The 21,021-nt window shown below is 42.9% G+C and overlaps 1 protein-coding gene across 1 annotated transcript; it reads right to left on the bottom strand.

Moving 5' to 3' along the window:
• Positions 1–4,386: 4,386 nt before the first annotated feature.
• Npvf (neuropeptide VF precursor) lies at positions 4,387–7,737 on the bottom strand. The gene is made up of 3 exons (XM_041640520.1): positions 7,588–7,737; positions 5,881–6,260; positions 4,387–4,438 (listed from the first exon to the last, which is right to left on the bottom strand). The coding sequence occupies exons 1-3, from the start codon at positions 7,723–7,725 to the stop codon at positions 4,387–4,389; spliced, it is 570 nt and encodes a 189-aa protein (XP_041496454.1). The 5' UTR covers positions 7,726–7,737.
• Positions 7,738–21,021: the final 13,284 nt, after the last annotated feature.

Genomic DNA, 21,021 nt, shown 5'->3' with positions numbered 1-21,021 from the left:
CTTGCCCCTGATCCGGCCTGATGGGAAATAGTTAAGCTGCCATAAAACTTGATTTGCATCCTGGCCATCCACCTGGCCAGTATCTAATTAAAGCTTGCTACAAATTTGGCTTTAAATCATGATAGTGGTCTTAATTTCTACCAGTGGGTTAATAGCACCAGCTCAGGACTTTTTTTTTTTCATACATTTTTGTGTGAGAAGAAAGAAGTCTTTCTTGGTTAGAACAGTATTATTTAGGATTTCTGTTACATGCCCCTGTATCCAAATTTGACCTGTCTCCAGGGATTTTGGTTGATAGGAAACAGGCTTCCCTGATGAAGGAATTTACACAGACACAGGTACAGAAGCCAGGGTTTTCAGAAGCTAGCTTGCAGCTTGATTCTCCCACTATGCAGTGTGGTAACTTCCTGTGATAACTTCTAAAGGAGGGGACCGTGTGATGTCCCAAGCACATCTTTAAGAAGGTAAAAAAAAAAAAAAAAAAAAAAAAAAGAAAAAGAAAAAGCACACAGGTCATAGGGGCCAGGATGTTCACTTTCTGGCCTATTCCATTTCCTTGGTCACGGGTAGGTGAGCACCGGTCTTTCATTTTTCTCATGAGGAATTGCCCAGAATCAGGACACTTTTTCATTTTTTTACTATTTTCTGAGGTCACTGTCATAGTATGATGTATGGAATGTGGTGCTGAGACCATGCAGAAAAATCACTTCTGTGAAGATCATCGCTGTATCAGATGGGCCCAGGCCCAGCTTTCCCTGAAGCCCTCTACGCTAGAAAAAGAATCTGTCGCCATGATTTTTTTTGGGATCAAAATGTCTCCTGATAGGGCTGGAGAGAAGGTGCAGTGGTTATGAACATTTGTTCTTGCAGATGGTCTGGGTTCTTCTGATTTCCACTGGTACCAGGGATATGCCTGGCACACATACATACAACCCAAATGCTCATACTTAAAATAAAAAGATCTCTATGAAGTTTCCAAGAACTCTGCACTCTCTAGGAAAATCTGGGCCCTGCTAAGGCATCAGATCAAGTACCCTCCTAGCAGCTGTCAGTGCTCCTTCCTAGGAGCCATTCCTCTGCACTGCAGGAGGTCAAAGGTGAAGCCAAACATCAACATCCAATAGCTGTAAAATTCTCAGCGCAGAAAACTAACTGTAAGACGCGGTTGGAAGTTAGTTACACTGAGTCTAGATCCCTCCCTCATACAGAAATAGAAAGGAGAACACTTAGGTTTGTTGAAAGTTTTGTTTTTTTTTTTTTCCCCAAGGGAGTCCCTACCTACTTTGCTATCAATTCCCCCTACCTGAGCCTTTTCTTCCCTTTGTTGAGAAAATGTGTTTCGTGTGGTTTAGAGATACAAAGACTCCAAAAGTTAAAGGCCTGGGGAGCAGGTAAGAGTCACCTTGAAATCCTGCTTAAGTTGGGAGGGTGAGCTGGGCCTGGCAAGCTGTGGCAAGCTGTGGGCTTTCTGAGAGAAGGTGACTTAAGCCCTTCCTACTCAGGGGTCCCGGAGGAGAAATGGTGTGTGTGGAGTGGGAACCCAGGCTCCAGGACTCTGCCTAGAGCAGCCTGGAAAGATGCTTAGAAAAATTATGGTTGAGTATATTTGTAGAGTAAAATGAGATGTTATTGTTTTTTATAAGGTGGAAATAATAAATCAAGTTAATTAAGCCAATTAAAAAGGCCAAAGAGGGCTGGAGAGATGACTCCGTGGTTAAGAGCACTGGCTACTCTTCAAAGCACCCAGGTTCGATTCCCAGCACCTACATGGTGGCTCAAAACAGTAACTCCACTTCCAGGGCATCTGATGACCTCTTCTGGCCTCTGTCAATGTCAGGCATCCATGTTGTACACAGACATACACGTAGGCAAAACACCCATATAAAATAAAAAATAATAACGATAATAGCAGACAAAATTGTGGGATATTTGTACACTGTGTGAAAATGTATGGCTGTGATTGTTGTAATAAAAGTTGAATGGCCAGTAGCTAGAAAATGTTAGGCAGGACTTTGGGGGACAGAGAGAACTCTGGGAAGAAAGCTGGAGTGTCAAAGCAGACATGGAGAGGAGACAGGAAGTGCAAGATGAAAGAGAGGTAATGACACGTAGCAGAACATGGATTAAAAATATGGATTAATTTAAGTTATAAGAGCTAGTTGAGACAAACCTAAGCTAAAGGCCAAGCTTTCATTAATTAATAATAAGTCTCTAGGTCATTATTTGTGGATTGGCTGCCCAAAGATGATAGTTCAACAAGAAAGCTTGCTACAAACTGACTTTTTTGTTCTTTTCTTCTTTCTTTCTTTCTTCTTTCTTTCTTTCTTTTTTTTTTTTTTTGAGACAGGGTTTCTCAGTAGCTTTGGATTCTGTCTTGGAACTAGCTTTTGTAGACCAGGCTAGCCTCAAACTCACAGAGATCTGCCTGCCTCTGCCTTCGGATCATCCTGGCTCTCAGAGTCCACATGGTGCTGTATAGCAGGAAGGAGAACTGCAGCCTTGAGTCTCTCAAGCCTCAGTGTTGCTCATGGGGTCTATGTCTGTGTCTGCGTCTGTGTGTGTGTGTGGGGGGGGCATTGTAAGACTTCCGGGCAATTCCCTGGGACACGGAAGCGCCATAGAAACCTTTCCTGTTCTCCTGTGACCGGTGTATGCACCATGTTTTTACTGGAAAGGTACCCAGGCCTTTCTTTCTGGCAATAGGAGGGTACAGGAGAACAAATGAGAAGCCGTAGGAAGAAAGCGAGCAGCAGCTAGGCCCCCAGCTTGGTGACTTAGGCAGTGTGGAAGCCTGGTGCTGCTTCCTGAATAATTCACTGGAGAAGCTGCAACCTCACACAGCTGTATGAGCATCTGGCACCCTGGATTCCCTTCACTCTCTGTCCACCCGAACACTCTGGAGAACGGGACAGACTGTTTCCCAGGTTACCATGTTTCCTCCCACCACACAGCCGCTGAGGTAGTTTCCCATCAAATCAGAGGCTTACATTTTTAAATGAAGTGCTAAAGGGATGCATTAGAGGTGAGTTTCCGGATATAGATACAAGGACATTGAACGCGTCCCCTATCATTGTCTCCCTTTTATCCAGCTATGATCTCAGGGTTCCTCTGTCCTATAAAATTACACAGAGAGCTAGCTGTCTGGCTTTAATTCCAGTCTGTCACAGACTCCCTAACAGTGACACGGAGAAATCATTTTAAAACATGTTCACAAGTGATTTGTTACTTGGTCCACTTCCTTGTCAACCATCAATTTTCCCCATATTATCTGTCAGGTGATCCTTCTATTTAATTTTTTAACAAGTGTAATTGTGCACATGATTTTATGTGTGTGTCTAATTTGGAAGTTTCCTTGCAACATGCAGGAAGAATCCCCATGTCGTACAGAGGTATGTGTTTGTACAAGACATATTTTTCCTTTTTTGAGTAGGATTTTCTCCTTGTGTGAGAGCAGCGAGGGGAGACGCAACCTCCTCTCATCTGTGTTGCTGGCAATGCAGCCCAGGCTTGACCTCCGAGGGCGCCAGACTGTCTGATGGGGCTCTGCAGACCTGAGGGTATGGACTGCAGAAACAGACCCAAGGAGCTGGGCAGGGGCTCTGCCCAGGAGTGTCCTAGCCAGGCCTCCTAGGTTCAGGGGAGAAAAGGAGCTGGCAGGGAGCCAAAGCTGATTGCGTCTCTGCACACTTGGGAGGTTTTTCTTCAAATAAATATAGAAAAGAGCCCCCCCCCCTCCCGCAGCTCCACACCCGTAATCTCAGTGGCTGGATGGCTGAGCTGGAGGTGGAGGTGGGTCTTGGAGAGTAAGCGCTTGGCTCAGCAGACTCCTACAGACCTAGTGAGACAGAGGCAAGAAGTGCTCAATGCTGGATGGGAGCATGGGGAGGAAGGGACATGCTCATGATTTTATAATGTGTGATCATGTAGGTCAGTTTCTCTCTCATTCTCTTCTTCTCCCTCTCTCAGTGGTTCCCTCCCTCCCTTACTCTCTTCTTCTGTCTCTCCTTCCCCTTCCTCCCTTCTCTTCTCCTCCCTTCCTCCCTCTCTCTTCTCCTCCTTCTCCTCCAGCCCTCCTTCTCTCCCTCCTTCTCTCTTCTCTCCTTTCCTCCCTCCCTTTCTACTTCCTTCCCTCCCCCTTTGCTCCTTTCCCTCCCTCCTTTCTTCCTTCCCCCTTCATTAGACAGAGGCATCTTTATTTGCAATATTGCTTTATTCTGATAAAAGTTACTTCAACTTTACATTACAAACATTCTTGACTTAGTTAATAACCGTCAGCATGACCTGTACCCGTAGGAAAAACTGGCGCTCTTCCTTGTCAACACCACAGAGCTGCCTAGGCTACAGGTCACAGCTTCATAGCATCTTCAAGGATGGGATCCAGGTTTCCTATTTTTCGTGTTTCCCTTCTGCATCTTCTGTTTCCGTGAATGCTTGTCTCCTTAAATATAACAGGAGAGAGTGTTTTCATCTATTAGAGCACTAGCAAGCAAGGTACATAAAGATACCTGGGTGTGCAGGTACTCTAGTCTCAGCAGTTGGGAAGCAGAGGCAGGAGGATCTCTGTGAGTGTGAGCCCAGCGTGGTCTATAGCCAGTTCCAGACCAGTCAGATCTACACAGTGAGATGACGTTTCAAAGGAGAAAACCATCTTAGGATTACTTAGTTAAGCTTTAGCTATAGTGGGTTTCAGTTGAAATGAATGAGATCCTGGTGGATTTTGAATTTGTGATGGGCACTTACCATTGACTTGGCTGTCCAAGTCTATCTCATAGGGCTTCAGCAAAAATGGCAGCAATCCTCCATCTCCCAGTGACTGAGGCTCCAACCCACGTCTGGGCCCCATTTGTCTGTGTTCTGTTCACCCTCTACCCTCTGCCCTTGCCCCAACCTCTTTCCTTGCTTTTGGAGCCTCTCTCTGGCTCGCCTTGCTTCAGGGCCTTCACTTACACTCAGGCTTCAGTTTGGAAATGACCCCTGTCCTCCGCACAGTCTGCACATTCAGAGGCATGGGGTTCTCTCTCATGGATGCACATTCGTAATGCCGCCCTTAAAACAGTCATTCACTCTCCCCAATACCCAGCGCTTACTAGGGGCAGTCACAGGTCTAGGCCCTAGGACTATGGCAGCATATTAAATGTTGGGATTTATAGAAATGAAAGTCTATCCTAAACATCTAAGTCAGAAGGCAGTAAGTTTCTTGGGAACAGTAGATGAGATGTTCTCTGAAATAGCCCCTCTGACGGAGTCTGCAGCCCCACCTCCCTAAAAAAAAAAACAAAAAACTTTTTTTTAAAAAAAATATATATATAGTTACTATTAGAAATAACATTTTCTAATCTTATATAGTAACTGGTACTCTGATTTATACATAGTGGATAGCAAATATTTGTTAATTAGGACAAGAATGGTCGCAGGAGGATTCATTTATAAAACGAGATGCAGAGCACCTGCCTGGCCAGCATGGCGGTAGCTCCGTGGCAGAGCACCTGCCTGGCATCCGTAAGGCCCACATTCCATCTCCCACACCATCCTGATGCCATCTCCCACACCATCCCGATGTAGTTGGGGAGAGGAAAAATCCCTGCACTTGCCCTCTGATGATGGTGTGAGCTGGAACATTGAACAACATGTCAGAGCCTAAATCTGCAATCCTGTCGTTGCACTTAGTGCGTGGCTTACAGAGTTGCCAGCCTGATGGCAGCGTGTGACCGGTCTTCCTACACCTGTCCTTGAAGAGCTCAGGATGTACAGGTGTTTGCTTACTTGGGTGTTGTCTTTGTCCCTCTGAGAAGCTGGTTTTTTTAGCACTCCGCTGCGACAGTACGGGGTACACATTGCCGGTTCTCTGACCCTGGAGCTGGCCGGCGTTCCTGCACTTACCTCGGTTGCTTCCCACCAGGACTCTGGATTTCTTGATGCTGGCAAGTCATGGCGTGGAGCAGCTCACTGACAGCCAGTGGATGCAGGGATCTCTGTAGCCAGCGACTCAGTGTCTTGGGGATGCTTTGGGCTGTTGTTCTCCCAAACCTTTGGGGCAGGCTGGGAACGTGGTTCAAGATCCCTGCCTCCACGTTGGCCCAAGCCCTGGGGCTTCTCCCCTCTTCCGCGGTCCTCCCAAATCTCAGGGGCAGGTTGGCTGCCGAGTGGGGCACTTTGTTGGCAGGGGCTGGACTCATCTTAATAACATTTTTTGCCCCCAAATCTTTTAGTTCTTGAAAACTGACACTTCTTTCCTTTTCCTCTTTTGGGATTCCTCTAGGCTATAATTAGAAACGGCAATTAAAATAACTTATTATTATTACAAGCCATAGATTAAATCCTAAATTAACTTAAATCCAGACTTTAATCTGCAGACTTGCTGTAGCTATAAACAAAGTTTGTGTTTCTATATGCAGAATTTTTAAATAAATAATTTGTATTATGCTTCTTAAAGCAATCTAGTTTCTCTGTCCCTTGACTATTGTAAGACAACTATAAAATATTAATAAAAATATACATAGTGAGAGCAGCAGTATGTTCAAGCAGCAGGAATGTAACGAAGTATTGAAATGAGGCGAACATTTATTTTATTGCAGTTATTTTCTTTCAGGTTTTTGATTCATATTGTTTATGGAATATTTTATACGTTTAGATTATGACTTTGGAGAACACTATTCCCTTTACACGCAGTGTGTTTCGCCTCTCTCTTTAAAGGTCAAATGACACACAGAATTGTTTCTAGCCTGGCCAGGGCATGGCTCTAGGCAGTCCCATCAAGTTCCTCTCTCCACTCTGTCATCCAAGTGCCCCTCTAAAACCATGTCTCAAAAAAAAACCAGTTGCATTTTAATTAGACTGCAATTTACATTTCTAGTGACAAGCCCGACTTTGTGCGTGAGTTACTACGTCCAGGAAACCTACTCACTGGTCTCATATAAAGCGCAGCGAATATTCAGTTAGACTTGGTTCCACCTTGAACATTGAACCCCATTTAAAAATGTAATAATTACGTTCTGCTTATAATCTGAGCGATGATACTAACCAGAAACTTTGCAGAACATATAAACACCCAGAATAAATCTAACTCCTAGTTCCCTGATGTAGGGATGGATAGCTTAACTAGATTTAAAGATACCACAGACTTACCAGCTTGTAATTGCTAAGGAGAAAACACAAGCTGTGCTTGTCATGCAAGCTTCCAGCTGAAAAGCATCCAGATCTTATTGATTTCTAAAGCTCTCTGCTACAAGCATGCATCTTTGAGTCAACTGATAAGGATCAATTCACCTTCTCTTTGCTAAGTATCCCATGCTGGGTACAGTTAGTGTCATTGGAGAGGTCAGATTGATTGCTATTAAAGTGCCATCATATATTGTCACAGAAAAGCTGAAGTGTGACAGAAAGCCAAAATCAAAAATAAAACAAATCAGTTACCTTAGTATGTCTATACAGAATGTCAGTTATATTGGTGTGTACATATAGAATGTCAGTTATATTAGTGTGTACGTATAGAATATAGAATATAGTGTGTTTATGTATATAGACTGTCAGTTATATTAGTGTGGATGCTTATAATGTTCATTGTATTAGGTAGATTTTAAGACTTACCTGGAGATATTTGTCACCCTTTTCTTGGCTGTGAAAATGGGGCATCATTAATTCATCTGTACAGAAGATGTTTGGTGTTAGTAAGCTTAAAGTGGCTAAAGTCAACAAAATGAATCGTTTTGATGAAATAATTTCCATTTTCTCTAAATCCACAATTGAGTTAGTATGTTCAGCCTGGTGCCTATGAGCCTGTGAGATGGGAAACTCTCGGTGTTTTTATACTGCAACAGATGAATTCCACACATTGCAAGTAGTAATATTAATTAGAGTGTGTAACTGACATATGCATGTAAGGAATGTGCCCAATCCATTCTAGGGGGACGGCAATGTTTGTGTTTGCAGATCCATCGACTTTGAAAAGAATTTTCCTCATTATGAAGGCCCTCCTAATTAGGAAAGATTGGGGCAACAGTCATTAGGATTCCGAACAAACAGGATGTTTTATTTCTCTAAGCTTAAACAAGAAATCTTTTGTTTTTGATGCTTTTGTTAGTTTCTGAGCGATGCTTTAAAAGGAAAAGAGGAAGGATTCCATACACGCTGGCTGTGCTTTGAAAGCATTCGGACAAAAGAGTGAGGCGTAATGTTTTCAAAATGTCAGATAAAATTAAGAATGTGAAAAAAGTTGTAAGCCACATAGTACCCCAATAAAATGCCATGAATTAATTAGTTTTGTTAAATGTTGTTCCCTTATCACAAAGTTTCAAGAGTAAATGTCAGCTGTCAGGAGGATGAGCAGCAGAGAAAATGTTCAGCAGGCGTTCCGGGAGGTGGTTCGGCCACTTTGTGATTTGCCCTAAGGGTCTAATTTGGCAATTGTGTATAAATCACCAGGATTTTTTTTCTGTAAAGACTCCACATCCTACCTTCCTGCTCACAATCCACAAGGTAAAGCATCTAACAAGGGGATGAGTTAGTTACACCTGTGCCCTGTTTGTTGCTCCCAGGGCCCATATTATTTAGGTAATCTCACTTTGCCGCAGGCATACTGACATCACGACATTAAGAGAGAATTTATCGAAATAAATGTGTATTTGCTGAAATGCCACAGAGAGTCCCTTTTGGAATAGCTGACTGGTATTTTGAAAGACTTGCCTTATCACAAGACCCGCTGCTCCAGAGAGGCCAGTACGGGTCTTGTCAACCCTTCTGTCCTGAGAGAACTAGACCTCACGTGGAGATCTGTCCACTTCCAGACAGAGACACTTTGCGCTCTCTCTCTCTCTCTCTCTCTCTCTCTCTCTCTCTCTCTCTCTCTCTCCTTCCTCTAACCTCTGTACATAACTTGAGGCCAGGGGACGGAAGAAGTGAAGACCTTTCTCTGTCTTGAAGGATAACAGCAAGCCAGGAAGTTGGAAAGCATCAGGAGGTAAACTGGCCTTAATACCACACTCTCCTGTGACCTCCCGAGGCAGTTGACTTTGCCGGCTTCATTTGTTTTGGTCTGTGGTAGCCAAGAGTCCCCACACTAGGAGGCAATTAATTCAATTCATAGTCTTGTGTTAATTTTGTAATGCTGTTATTGGATTATTTGAGTTTAATTTCCCTTAGGATTTAATATACTTCTCTTCCAAATTGTTCTTTTTAAACTGCTGATGGAACTTCCCTTTTTGTGGTCAGGAGATCCAAACTTTTGAGAAATGGATGAAGCAAGGGACAAGATTTATTTTTATTTTTTTTATTTATTTATTTTTTTTTTACCAAATTCACACCCTGGAAAAAGTGGACGGCACCACCCTGCATCTCTAAAATTTGGTTTGTGTCTAGTCCTTTTCAAAGAGTGTGGTGCTTCTGAGCAGGCCATCAGTTTTAGTGGTGTTGAGGGTATTGATCCATCAGTTGAGGTTACTCTAGTTGACATCTAGAGGGGCCCCTATGACTAACTACCTTCCGCTGCACCAGGTCAGGTCTCCATGTTTGGAATACAATTATAATAATCCTATTAAAATGGAAGTTGGCTGTTTTCCACCACCTTGTTTTTGGCTTAGCAATGAGAAGTTTAAGGAATAGAGGACCACAATACACAGCAGGAAACCGGGGTCAGCCTCCGTGAAATATGCCGCTGCAAGCCTGCATATGGATTTCGAAGTCTGGAACTTCTCGGTGAGCTATCCAGACACCCAAGGTGCATTTGTTTCCTGCTGGCTTGTGCTATTCATGTGCATGCCTTACCTTTAAGTTCTATTTAAAGATTAAAACAATTTTGTGTGTGTGCGCTCATGCCGTGGCTCATGTGTGGTGGTCAGAGGACACCTCGGCTGCCGTCAGTTTTTTGCTTTTCCTGTCTAGGTCCTGGGGACCCCACTCCTTCACCCACTGACCCATTCGCCCATCCCAGATGATTAATTTTAAAGGGGAAAGGGCATACGCTAGAGGCGAAACATACTATCTAGGGAGAAAGCAAACCGCCCAGGATCCAGGTCATATTGGAGAAGCCATGGATGACAGAGAAATTTGCCACTGTCTCCAGGTCAGTGCTTGTCCGTGCCACAAGTGTGAGACAGTCTCAGTACAGCTGAAAATCTGGGCTCTCTGTGACACTCCTGGGATTTGATGGAGGTGTGCACCATGGTGTCCCTCACAGGCACCAAAGGCAGCCATGTACGAGAGAACAAAGAAGCAAGTGACCGTGAAGCCAGAGTCCTTTCTAGCACAGTGTGCCTCCTTCAGGAGAGAGATGCTTACTCCTTACTGGGTCGGCTCCACGGCCTTACGTCACGTGCTGAAAGATGGTTTGGAGCTGAGACACCATCAGTAACTTAGACATTCACTACCACTGATCCAGTTATCTACGCCAGAATCTCCTGTGACATCCCTGGCTAGACCCTCCCATTAGCTCCCACAACGTACTCTAAAGCTCATTATGTTGTTTCTGGATTTGAACATTATACTCGATAGTAGACGATATTTTTAAATATCACCATATGTCATAAACCTTTCTAAGTACTTTTTGAAGTTACTTTCTCAATAATTTCACCGGCACTGAACTGAGTTTTTTTTTTTTTTTTTTTCTGTCCTGTGGGAACAGCTAAGGTTCAGAAAGGGACATGGAGTTATTTATCTGGGTGTCATAACTAGGACTGGAACTCAGGTGTGGACACTCACTGATTATTCTACTGAGGTCTGGTCTCTTCTAATGGCTAAAGAGGTTTTAAGTTTGCTAATATTTCTCCGTCTCCATCACAGCCATTGTTTCCTCTTGCCTAGAATATTCACTTGCTTACGTGCAAGTGTGTTCTGGTGACAGCAGAGGCCAGAGGAATGATCAGATCCTCGGGAACCGGAGTTAGACAGTTTTGAGTCACCGTGTAAGTTTTAGGAACGGAACCTCGGGCCTCTGCAAGGGCAGCCAGTGCTCTTCCTCACTGAGCCTTATTTCCAGCCCCTCCCTTTTTTCTTCTTCGATACTTTCCCCACAATGCAATCATTTATGACCTTCCTAATGCCTTCCAATGGCTTCCCATTTAGCCCTGGATCACTCAGAAAACCCACCCTTTATAACCTGCCTTCTGCTTGTTTCTCTGGCTTAACCCTTCTCCATCTCTGCTTGTAAGAACCCTTTCCCTTCCTCTTGCCCCCAGCCCTCGGTGTGCCTGGGGACAGAGTCTCTGTCTACTTGTCTGTCTCTTTCTCACACATAATAAGTGTTTGGGTCTCAGGGGAGCCATCACATGCTGTGACAAGTCCCTCTTGGTGTGCAGCTTCAAGTGACAGCTCATTTTTCTTCCCTTACCTCTGCTTGTACCAGTCTCTCTTGCCGCCATCTCCGCACGCCCAACGTTCTGTAGAGCAGAGTAGGAACAGGCAAGTGCTGATCAGAGCGTTTTGTCTATTGCAAGGATACTCAGAAACATTTTATTTAGAAATGAATGAATATTTTTTCATTAGTATGGAAAGCAGGTGTTAAAACTGGAGTGGTCTGTCTACCAGCTTTGGCCATTTGTTCAGTTTCCTCTTGATGATGAAAGAGAAAGCTCTTTACAAGAGCTTGACTTTGCAGCTTTTCTTGAAATTGGAATATGTTAATATTCTCCTGTTGGACTGTAAGACTCTCAGACTCATGCTTAGCTCATATTGGGATTCTTCCTGTTCAATCACATATGAATGAGTGCTGGGGTGTTGTCACTGAACCCAGTGCATTCTAGGCAAATGCTTTGCCACTTGGCCGGACCTCCAGCCCTTTAGGCTTGTTCTGTTCGCCTTGAGAAGACCAGTGGGCTCCAAAGGATCTTGCAGAGTTGATGGGACTCTATTGTGTCAGGAGGGCTTCCTGACAGTGCTTCAGGCTCCCCCAGGGAGCAGCAGACTGGGGTACAAGGCTCTTTGCTTATGGTCTCTCTATGTCTACTAGACACTTCCTGCTCTCTGGAAAGTAATAGTCCTGGGGAAAGATGATTTCTGCCAATGAGGAATGGAAGTCACACAGCTTTAAAAGGTGCTGATCTAGCCAGGCTTCTGGTAAAGTACTTAAAGAGATTGTTCATGTGCCATGGGCTGCACATATTTTAAAACCCTATGCTGAAGGGGCATCTCACTTAACTCATGGGTGCATGCTCCCTGAAGCTGTGGGAGAGGTCTACTAGGGTGGCCAATTTTAATGTCTAAAGGTTATGGCGCCCGGTTTCTCTCAGTTCTGGGCCACTTGTCCTCTTCTAATGCTTACTTCTCCCCACCTAAGCTCAGTCCAGCTGCTGAGCTACACAGAAGAACTATGGGCTTTAGACTCTTACTTTGTGTTTCATGTTTCTAAAGTATTTTACAACCATCTGTTAACTTTTGGCCCTTTTAGAGTGGGATGGGAGGTGGTATTATGGTATAATAATTTCACTATTATGCGTGGCAGAGAGAGAGGAAAAAATACCTGTCTTTGTTCCAAGTAAACGCACCATATACAAGCTGTATATAATTATTATTTAAAAAATGTAATGATAGTTCCTTTGCTTCAAGATTTATGAGTTTCTTGTTATAACGAACTTGTCATGTTTTGATTGCAAGACTGTATTTGCGTCCCAGTCTTCTCGGTGACAGGTGACAATGCCTGGGAAGGTACTGGGGTGAATGCGAGACAACGATCATTTCTCCACGTGCGGTGAGAGATGTTGAAATTCAACTTTAGTGAAGTAACTTAAAGAATCAATTTGTACAATGCAAGAATAGACATTAAATATTTATAAAAATTAATTCACATGATTTATTCTAGGAGGGTGAATAACTGGCTGAATCCCCATGTTGGAAGAAGATTTTTTTTTTGAGCAATATATTGAATAAACCTCTAGTATTAGGTCTTACAAGTAGTGGAACTTTAAAAATGTAAAACAGTTTGCAGGACTGATTAGGACATAACCTTCACAGCTCTCTTATTTGAGCTTTTACATTTTTTCAATGCTTCATTTTATTGGCATTTTTTCCCTCTTGGGAAGAATGTGTGATTTTTACTGGCTTGGCATGGGGTTCTTGTACCTCTTGCCAAAGACTCAAGAAAATTCAGGGTTTTTTACATGAGGGACAAAGACCAGATGCTTAGTTAAAATAACACATAGCATTACACAAATGTAGGAAATAGAAATTGTACTAGAATTATTTTGGCCTGTTTTGCTTTTGATATATTTTTAAAAAAATAAGCAAGCAGCCTTCTCCATATTCCAACTTGGGCAGGATAATGTAATTTAATATTTTTTGTGTATTTGTATCTCTCTCTCTCTCTCTCTCTCTCTTTGTGTGTGTGTGTGTGTGTGTGTGTGTGCATTTACAAGCCACAGTGTATGTGTGGAGGTCAGAGGCCAACTTCCAGGAGTTGATTCTCCCCTCCCTGCTAGAGTTCTGGGGCTCAAACTGAGGTGCTCAGGCTAGCCAAGCGGGCACTTCTATCCACTGAACCATGTTGCTCGCTCTTAATCAAAGTTAGTGTGTGCCTTTCCAACATTTTGTCTTATTTATTCTTTTGGCCTTTAGAAGTGTTCTGCTCTAAATGTAGACTGTGCTGTTAAAGCAATTATTTGCTTTAATAACAAATCTGGGCTTTGAATAGTATCAGAAAGACCTAGCCTATGCCTTAGGGTATCCTTTCTCATTGCCTTAGCCAGGCTGTCTCTGGGAAGAGAATTTGTAGCTTAAACCTACATTGATGTGAGCTGCAGAGGACCTTTGCAAGCACAGCTTGCTTTTCACCTCAAGCAGACATGGACGTAAGGGCAGATGTGTAGCTAATTTGAAGATCACGACTAACGTGGATCTCATATATTCGCTTTCATCTGGATGACATGTTGGGACATGCACGTGACTGGATTCTTCTTGGCAGTAGGTGTCCTATTGATCCTATACTTCTGGTGTTGTTGGTAGGAGCTTCTGTAGAGGTCCTCGGTAGCCATGCTTGCTCAGCTCTGTCAGAGGCTGATCCAGCTTTGACCACTCTTGGGTCAATACTTGATACTTTGACTTGTTTTTCTTCTACCAGGTCTTTGGTTTTGGTAATCCCACTGCTTCTTTGCTCTGCCTGTGAGATCCTGTGGAAACCTCACACCCAATGGCCTCTTCAGTCACTTGGGTCATAGTGACTAGACTCCAACATTGAAGAAGCTATTCCAAATCCCTTTAATGTTGGTCTTTTAAGATGAGGCCATGATGTACCCGAGAACCACTACATGGCAGATCTGTTGGTTGAAAGTCCGGCAATTCCATGAAAAATAAGATGCCATTTTCAGACAAATAAAAGAGCAAAACCCTAGAAAAATCCTTCAACCAAATTATCACTATTGACTTTGGATGTACACTTAGTACATCTAAAATGTACTGTGACTTTGGGTATAATTTTAATTAAAAGAGATTTTTCTGACAATCTTCCGGATCTAGCCTGAAAGGTTTTGTATTAACTGAGGTTAAATGAACTAAGGAAATATTAATGTAATGATCATTAAAAACCTAATGGGTTTAATTCCATACTGGGTTTTAAAACTTACCAGGTTTTAGATTGGCAAGTTCAAGAGAGTGGCCATTTCCCATTTGAGAGGGTATAGTCAAAAGAAAATAGATAAACTTGGGAAAGGTTTTAGTTTAAGCATCTTTAGATGCACAGCCAGCTCTGTGGACAGGAATCTCTTACAAATCCAGATGTGTATGACTCAGAGGCGTCTTCAGAATGGCGGGCCTTGGCAGATGAACCTTGCTACACAGAACCCTCTCTCATTGGCAGAGACAGCCAGTGACCTATGGTCTGGGAGCATCCAAAGGGATGTGAACGCTAAGTGAACCATCCATCCATGCTTCATCTTCCAACCTCTCGATTAAGAGCAGTTGGAGCTTTTCCTATGTTGTCACAGACTTCAGGTTGATTTGCTTACACTCATCCCTTCAAAAGACTTTCACATATTCTGTTCCAGGGAAACTAGGATGAAGGCCAGGCGGGATGGGGTGAGAAAAAATGGGGAAAGAAATTACCGTAGGTTCATGTTGTATCTTCTATTTTGTTAAGCAGTTTGCAATTCTTACAAATGCTTTGTGGTTAAAAGTTTCTTATTGGCACAGCTGCGAAATGAGGCTCTCCTTTTCCTGATGGTTTATTCGGGTCTCTTGGGTTACATGTTAACAAAAATTTCAGGCAACACAAAGAGCTTATTATAAGGACCCTGGGATGCTTTATGAATGGGACTGGGGCCTGTAGAACACCTGGAGCCAAGGACTCAAATCACTATCAGGCCTTTCTCTTGAGTTCACATTTATACTCAACATCTGTTTTGTTATCTTCTCTGACTACTTTCCAAATTAAAGAAAATTACCTATGCATTTTCAACACTTTCCAAATTTACTTGGCCTCAATTTTGACCAGCCCGTGAAAAACTGCCTTACTTTTCTCGGTTCCAGATTCAAGGTATCAAGGAAGGACTCTTATTTGCCAGGTGTAGAGAAAGTATCCAATTCTGAATCAGCTTGGGACTAGGTGGAGTCACAGTGCACCGACATATGCGGCTCCATGTAGGCTGTGGGAGGAGTGCGGTGGGTGGCAGTGTTGGGAGGGCTGGAAGACAGGACGCAAGTATCTTAGATGGTGGGCAAGTCAAAGATGGATTCTTCTCCCTGACTGCCCTTCTCCAGGCAGAGAAAAACAATTCCACTCACTGTCTCAGTTATGAGAGTGGCAGAGGCAGAACCAGGCACTCCCTGCTGGGGTGATGTTCCTTTGTTTCTCCATGAAGGTGCTGGGACAGTCCTCTAGCCCAGCTGGGTGGTAGAGGTAGGCGGTACTTCCGCTGGGCAATTTGGGTCTTTGTTTCAGCAAGCAGGTGTTCTTGTGTGATATTTTTGTAGCTCACAGGGGGCTTTGTTGGTAAAAACAAAACAAAACAAAATTTTAGATCTTTCTTTCCCGGGGGTGGTTGAAGGTACAATTCCCAGCTCTCTCTCCATTTATCCATCAAAAGCAGAGCCCAATGGTGGGAGCCTCTAAGATTCCCTTTCTCTCTTGGCAGGTGGAAGTCCTGGCTCAGGTGTTTCTCTCTGGCATTTGGAGGTGCTCCTGTTTCCAGCATTGTGTTCTCACCAGATATGAAGCACAGTCCCAAGGATTTCAAGACCAGATGGTTTGAGCCCTAAATGGTCTTAACTCTTTTCAGCATGGGCCTCTTTCTGAAATGTTTGAAACCCTTCATTTTGCAATAATGATACTGACTTCCCTTATTTTTTCCTATTGAGCCTATCCAGGTCAAGGAGTGTAAGGAAACACACCAGAGTGAAACCTTGCTTTTTGAGCAGAGAGTTACATTTTCTACTAAGTTGGCGAACTTGACCTTGTGTGTCCCACACGTGTGTACTCTTCCTCAGAGACACAGTCCAGAATGTCCTGTTTGTGTATAGTAAACCGTGTGGAGATCACAAAGGAGTGTTTGTTTTGGAGATAGTAAAAATAAGACTCTTGTGTGTAATTCCACATGGAAGCATATACACGCTCTTTGCTAGTTAGCTTTATTGTGCTTTGTCAGTTTTTGACAGCATTTACCGTAACTAAGAAGTAGCAATAATGGTATATTCTAATTCAGTCTTGCATGCATATCTGTCTGCACTAAAATATTTGCTTCCAGTGACAGAAAGTATTTTAGAAGTGTTCATTAGAACAATTTGATAACTGTGTATCCATTATTAATAACCCAAGACAAGGAATTACATGTTACATGACTCCTGTGACCAATAAGGAAGACACCATTTCCATAATTATAAAGAATTCATATCACATCCATTTTACTGTTCTATATCATTTGACCCATTTATGGCTCATTTTGAAAGAGTGAAATTTAAAAATTTATTAAGTTTTTTGAATGAAAAATCTGTCAGGTAATTTCTCCCTGACTATCTAGCAGTAGTGGCTCAACCAGGCTCTTTAGATCACTTCTAAGAAACTGGCGGAGCAGGTTTGGGGGCCGCTCTGGGCCGGACCTTCTCCTTCAGGAGGGAGCCTGGGCTACAGGGTGCATGTTTGTCTCTGTTGACCACATTCTGGAAGGAAACAGAGCCATGAGGTGGAGGGTAGCCACTTAGTGTCCACCTGCTGCCTGTCCAGTGGCCCCGCCAGCTTCTCCACGGCCCATCTGGAGAGGACATTAGGTCGTTCTCGGCATAGCTGACTGGTTCTCAGCCCAGTAAGCTCTGCATAAATATGGGTTCTTGGCTGTGCTGCTGCTATGGTGATTATGCTCGCAATCGTTTAGAGATAATGAATGTGGCCGTGGGTGGTGGGAGGAAGAGGCAGGCTGCGTGCAGGCTGCAAGGCTGGTGGATCGTGTGCCAGGAAGCAAATTACTGAATGATTCCTGACCTATTCTTTTCTCACACCCGAGCCTCAAATGTGTGAATCAGGAGAGCCTCCAATTATTTTTGCGTCCGAGAACCTGGGCAGCAGGGTGTTTTGTGCGTGGCGGTCAGTACCTGCAGGCTCGACCTCTGTCTCCTTTTATTGCACTGCATCACCCCCTCTTTCTCCGCTGGGTATGCCTGTGAACAGCAGTTGCTGGAGTGATTTTGATGAAATGTGACATTTGTAGACTGTGGCCACCAACCAAAGAATCTGAGCTATGGAATCCAATGTTTTACGAGCTACAAAATAAAAGCTGGCCAGCATTTATTGCTTGTTCGAACTGCTTGAGCCAAGTTTCCTAAGCCCACAGAGCCCGCTCCTTAGCGCTGCTAATTTTACTATCAGCAAACAAGAGGGAAAAGGGGAGATGACATCAAACAGCTGGACCATGGCCTTTCTGAGGGTAATACGACATGGCAATCTGAAGGGAGGGTGAGCTTCTTGTTTCTTCAGATCAAGAAAATGAACTATTATGGAGAAAAGGTAGAACGGAGAGAAAGTTGTAAGCAGAGACTATTCACTGGCAATGATTTACATATTAAGGTAGTCACTCGGCCATGTTAGAAACTGTCTAGGGGAATTTCCAAAATGATGGATAGAACTTTAATATTAATAGACGATTCATCATGATAATGTAAGTCATAGCTCTAAATCTCCCATCATCAATGGACTAGTTCTTCGCTAGCCTATTATGCAGGTAGCACATGTTTTAAATAGCACCATGTAATAGTTCTGAAGCCGTCCTTTGTCTGTAATTTCGGAGTTCTGCTCAGAGCGGCAGTGACGAGCTGACCCATTGATCTTTCCTGTGCTGTCTGGGTGATCTGCATTTCTCCCCCTACTTTTGATTAATATTTAGTGATTCTCAAAATATGCTCCAATAGTCCCCTTTTACAATTATAAAAGAAGTTTTACTCAGCACATAATAATTTATATTCACGAGGTGACTCTGAGGGGGACGAACTGGTTATTAATTTATTTGTTGGTTAGTCTATAAAGAAGATGATCATTTCCAAGTTCCTACTTGATATAATAATTTGCTACTTAATCAGAAATCATAGGCAGGTGCACAACTCCCTTATCTTAGTCTGAGTTTTCTAGTTTTGGCATCTTGGATATGGACAGAGTGATGATGTAGTCTCAGGGGCCCTTTTGGAATAACTATGGTGGTATAAGTAAACATGGGATGGGGAGACTTGTATCTTACTTTCTTCAGGAGAGGCTCCAGCATCCATTAGTAAGATCATAATCAAGGTTTCTTGTCTTAGTCTAAGACACACATGAACATAGGTCTACAAATGCAGACCACACATACACACACACATGGCTGTAGGTAGATAATCAGGAAAATAGACCCTCAAAGTATGTCAAGAAAGTAGAGGGTTTCTTTAAGCCCATAAATCACTTCATAATGTTGTATTTCTCTTTGTTAGGTAATTCTGTGTATTCTAATTCTATTCCATTTCCATGAGCGTCTACTACAAACTTTAGATGCACCAGTTCATATATTTTCTTGACTCAAATTTTGTGAGATGTAAGGGTCCTATTATAAAGACTGCTGTTTGTCAAGAAGGCTCCAGAAGTACCCAAAGCAGCGCAGACATTGCATTACTCTGGATCGTCCACTATAACTAGATGATAGGACTGTTGAGAACACCGTTCACTTTAGTGGTAGGACGTAGAGAAATCAGTCTGGAACTGACCAGGAAACTCCCTGTTGGCTATCTTTCATAGTGTTGGCAGGTGCTATGTAGGCTATTGGAGGAGAAAAGACATCTGCCCATTTTATCCAACCCTGGGCTCTGCATGTTATAAAACTGACCTGCCGGGTAAGATATGCCCACTTGTGCAATAGTGGCATGATCACTATGGGGTAACCAACTACTCTTTGACTGAGGCCTGTGACATAGGAATTAATTGATTCCTGGCACTGCAAACCTCATAAAAGCTCATGGCTATGGAGGCCATAAATCCTAGGAGAAAATCTAGTTGTTTTGATAAATGGTCATATTGTTGAACTGCCTTCTAAATTTATAGTTTGCTACACATAGGTTATGTTTCATTTAAACTTCTTTTTGTAGTAGGTAGTGGTTAATGCAGAGACACATATATGGTCAAAACACTGAGAGTAAGTGATCTTGAATGCTCATTGTGGAACACTGTGCTCGTAGAGTAAACATTTTGGAAAAGGATCAGAAAACTATGTAAGAGCAGGGAGGTGGGGAGAAAGGCTGTGAAATGTGACAAGGATGTTGCAGATGTGTGCTCACACCAGCTGTGGTTATCTGTGCAAGGCCTATACAAAATCAAGCCAGTTAGAACTCCAGCATGGATGAAAGAAGGACCCTTGAGGAACTACTGCTAGCTGAGGAGCTGTTGACAGTTGATGGCAGCAGGTAGAGAGAGAACTACTTTTCTTCAGGGGGGATGTGGTTGCTGATGGGTGCCTCTGCCCCAGTAGATGGCCCCATACCCATGCCCATATGGGCACCATTAATGGAACTCAGTGGGTTATTTAAATAAAAACAGAAGAAAGAAAAGACATGAAATTCGAAGGGAGAGATAATGCTGGGAGAGCCTAGGGGGTGCTGAAGAGCCTAGTGGGGAGTGAAGAGTGGGGTGTGAGGATTGAGGATTATCAAGATACATTGGACACATGAATGAAATTTTCAAAGAAAAATGGTGTAAAATTCAGCATTTCTTAAATTTGAAAAAACACCTGTGACATTCTGTTTTGTTGTTGTCATTGGATGGTGGCACGTGTCTTTAATCCTAATACTTAAGAAGCTGATGAATTTGAGATTGGCCTGACATATGTATAGTGAATTCCAGGCCTGCAAGACTACATAGTAAGACTCCCATGTGGTCAGAATTTTCTTTGGGTCTTCAGCTCACAAACAATGACATAGAGACTTATTATTAATTATAAAAGCTTGGCCTATAGCTTAGGCTTGTTTTTAACTAGCTCTTATAACTTAAATTAACTCATCCATGTTAATCTGCATTCTATCACACAGCGCTACCTCTCTTCCATCTTGCACCTCCTGTTTCCTCTCTGTGTCTCTTTGGGTCTCTCTGATGTGCCTAGATTCCTCCTTCTCCTTTCTCTGCTGCAAGTCCCACCTATACCTCCTGCCTAGCTATTGGCCATCCAGCTTTTTATTACACCAATCACAGCAACACACGTTCACACAATGTATAAATATCCCATAACTCTCCCATCTCAAAACATTTTTTTCTTTTTAGGTAAGGTCTATAAACCATTGAAAAATATTAGCCTAATGGTTAAATTTGAGTGAATTTATAGACTTGACTTCTTTTTTAGTTAGAGTATTTGATTTTTTTAAAAAAATTCAGATTACATTTATTTATTTATTTATTTAGTGTGTGTGTGTGTGTGTGTGTGTGTGTGTGTGTTTAAGTCAGAGGGCAACTTGTGGGAGTCAGTTATCTCCTTCCACTAAGTGGTTTTGAAGACTAAGCTCAGGTCATCAGTTTTGGTGGCAGGTGATTTACACACTGAGCCATCTTGTCAGTGCTTTTGTTTGGTTGGGAGTAAATCTTTACTTATTTCAGATCATATTTATTCTTAT

This window comes from Microtus oregoni, unplaced genomic scaffold (genome assembly GCF_018167655.1).
Source record: "Microtus oregoni isolate MIOR12 unplaced genomic scaffold, Mior012 000064F_ref0000363, whole genome shotgun sequence".
NCBI classification, from domain to species: domain Eukaryota; kingdom Metazoa; phylum Chordata; class Mammalia; order Rodentia; family Cricetidae; genus Microtus; species Microtus oregoni.
Note: the sequence above shows the minus strand (reverse complement) of the source record. Positions and strands in the feature narration are given on the sequence as shown.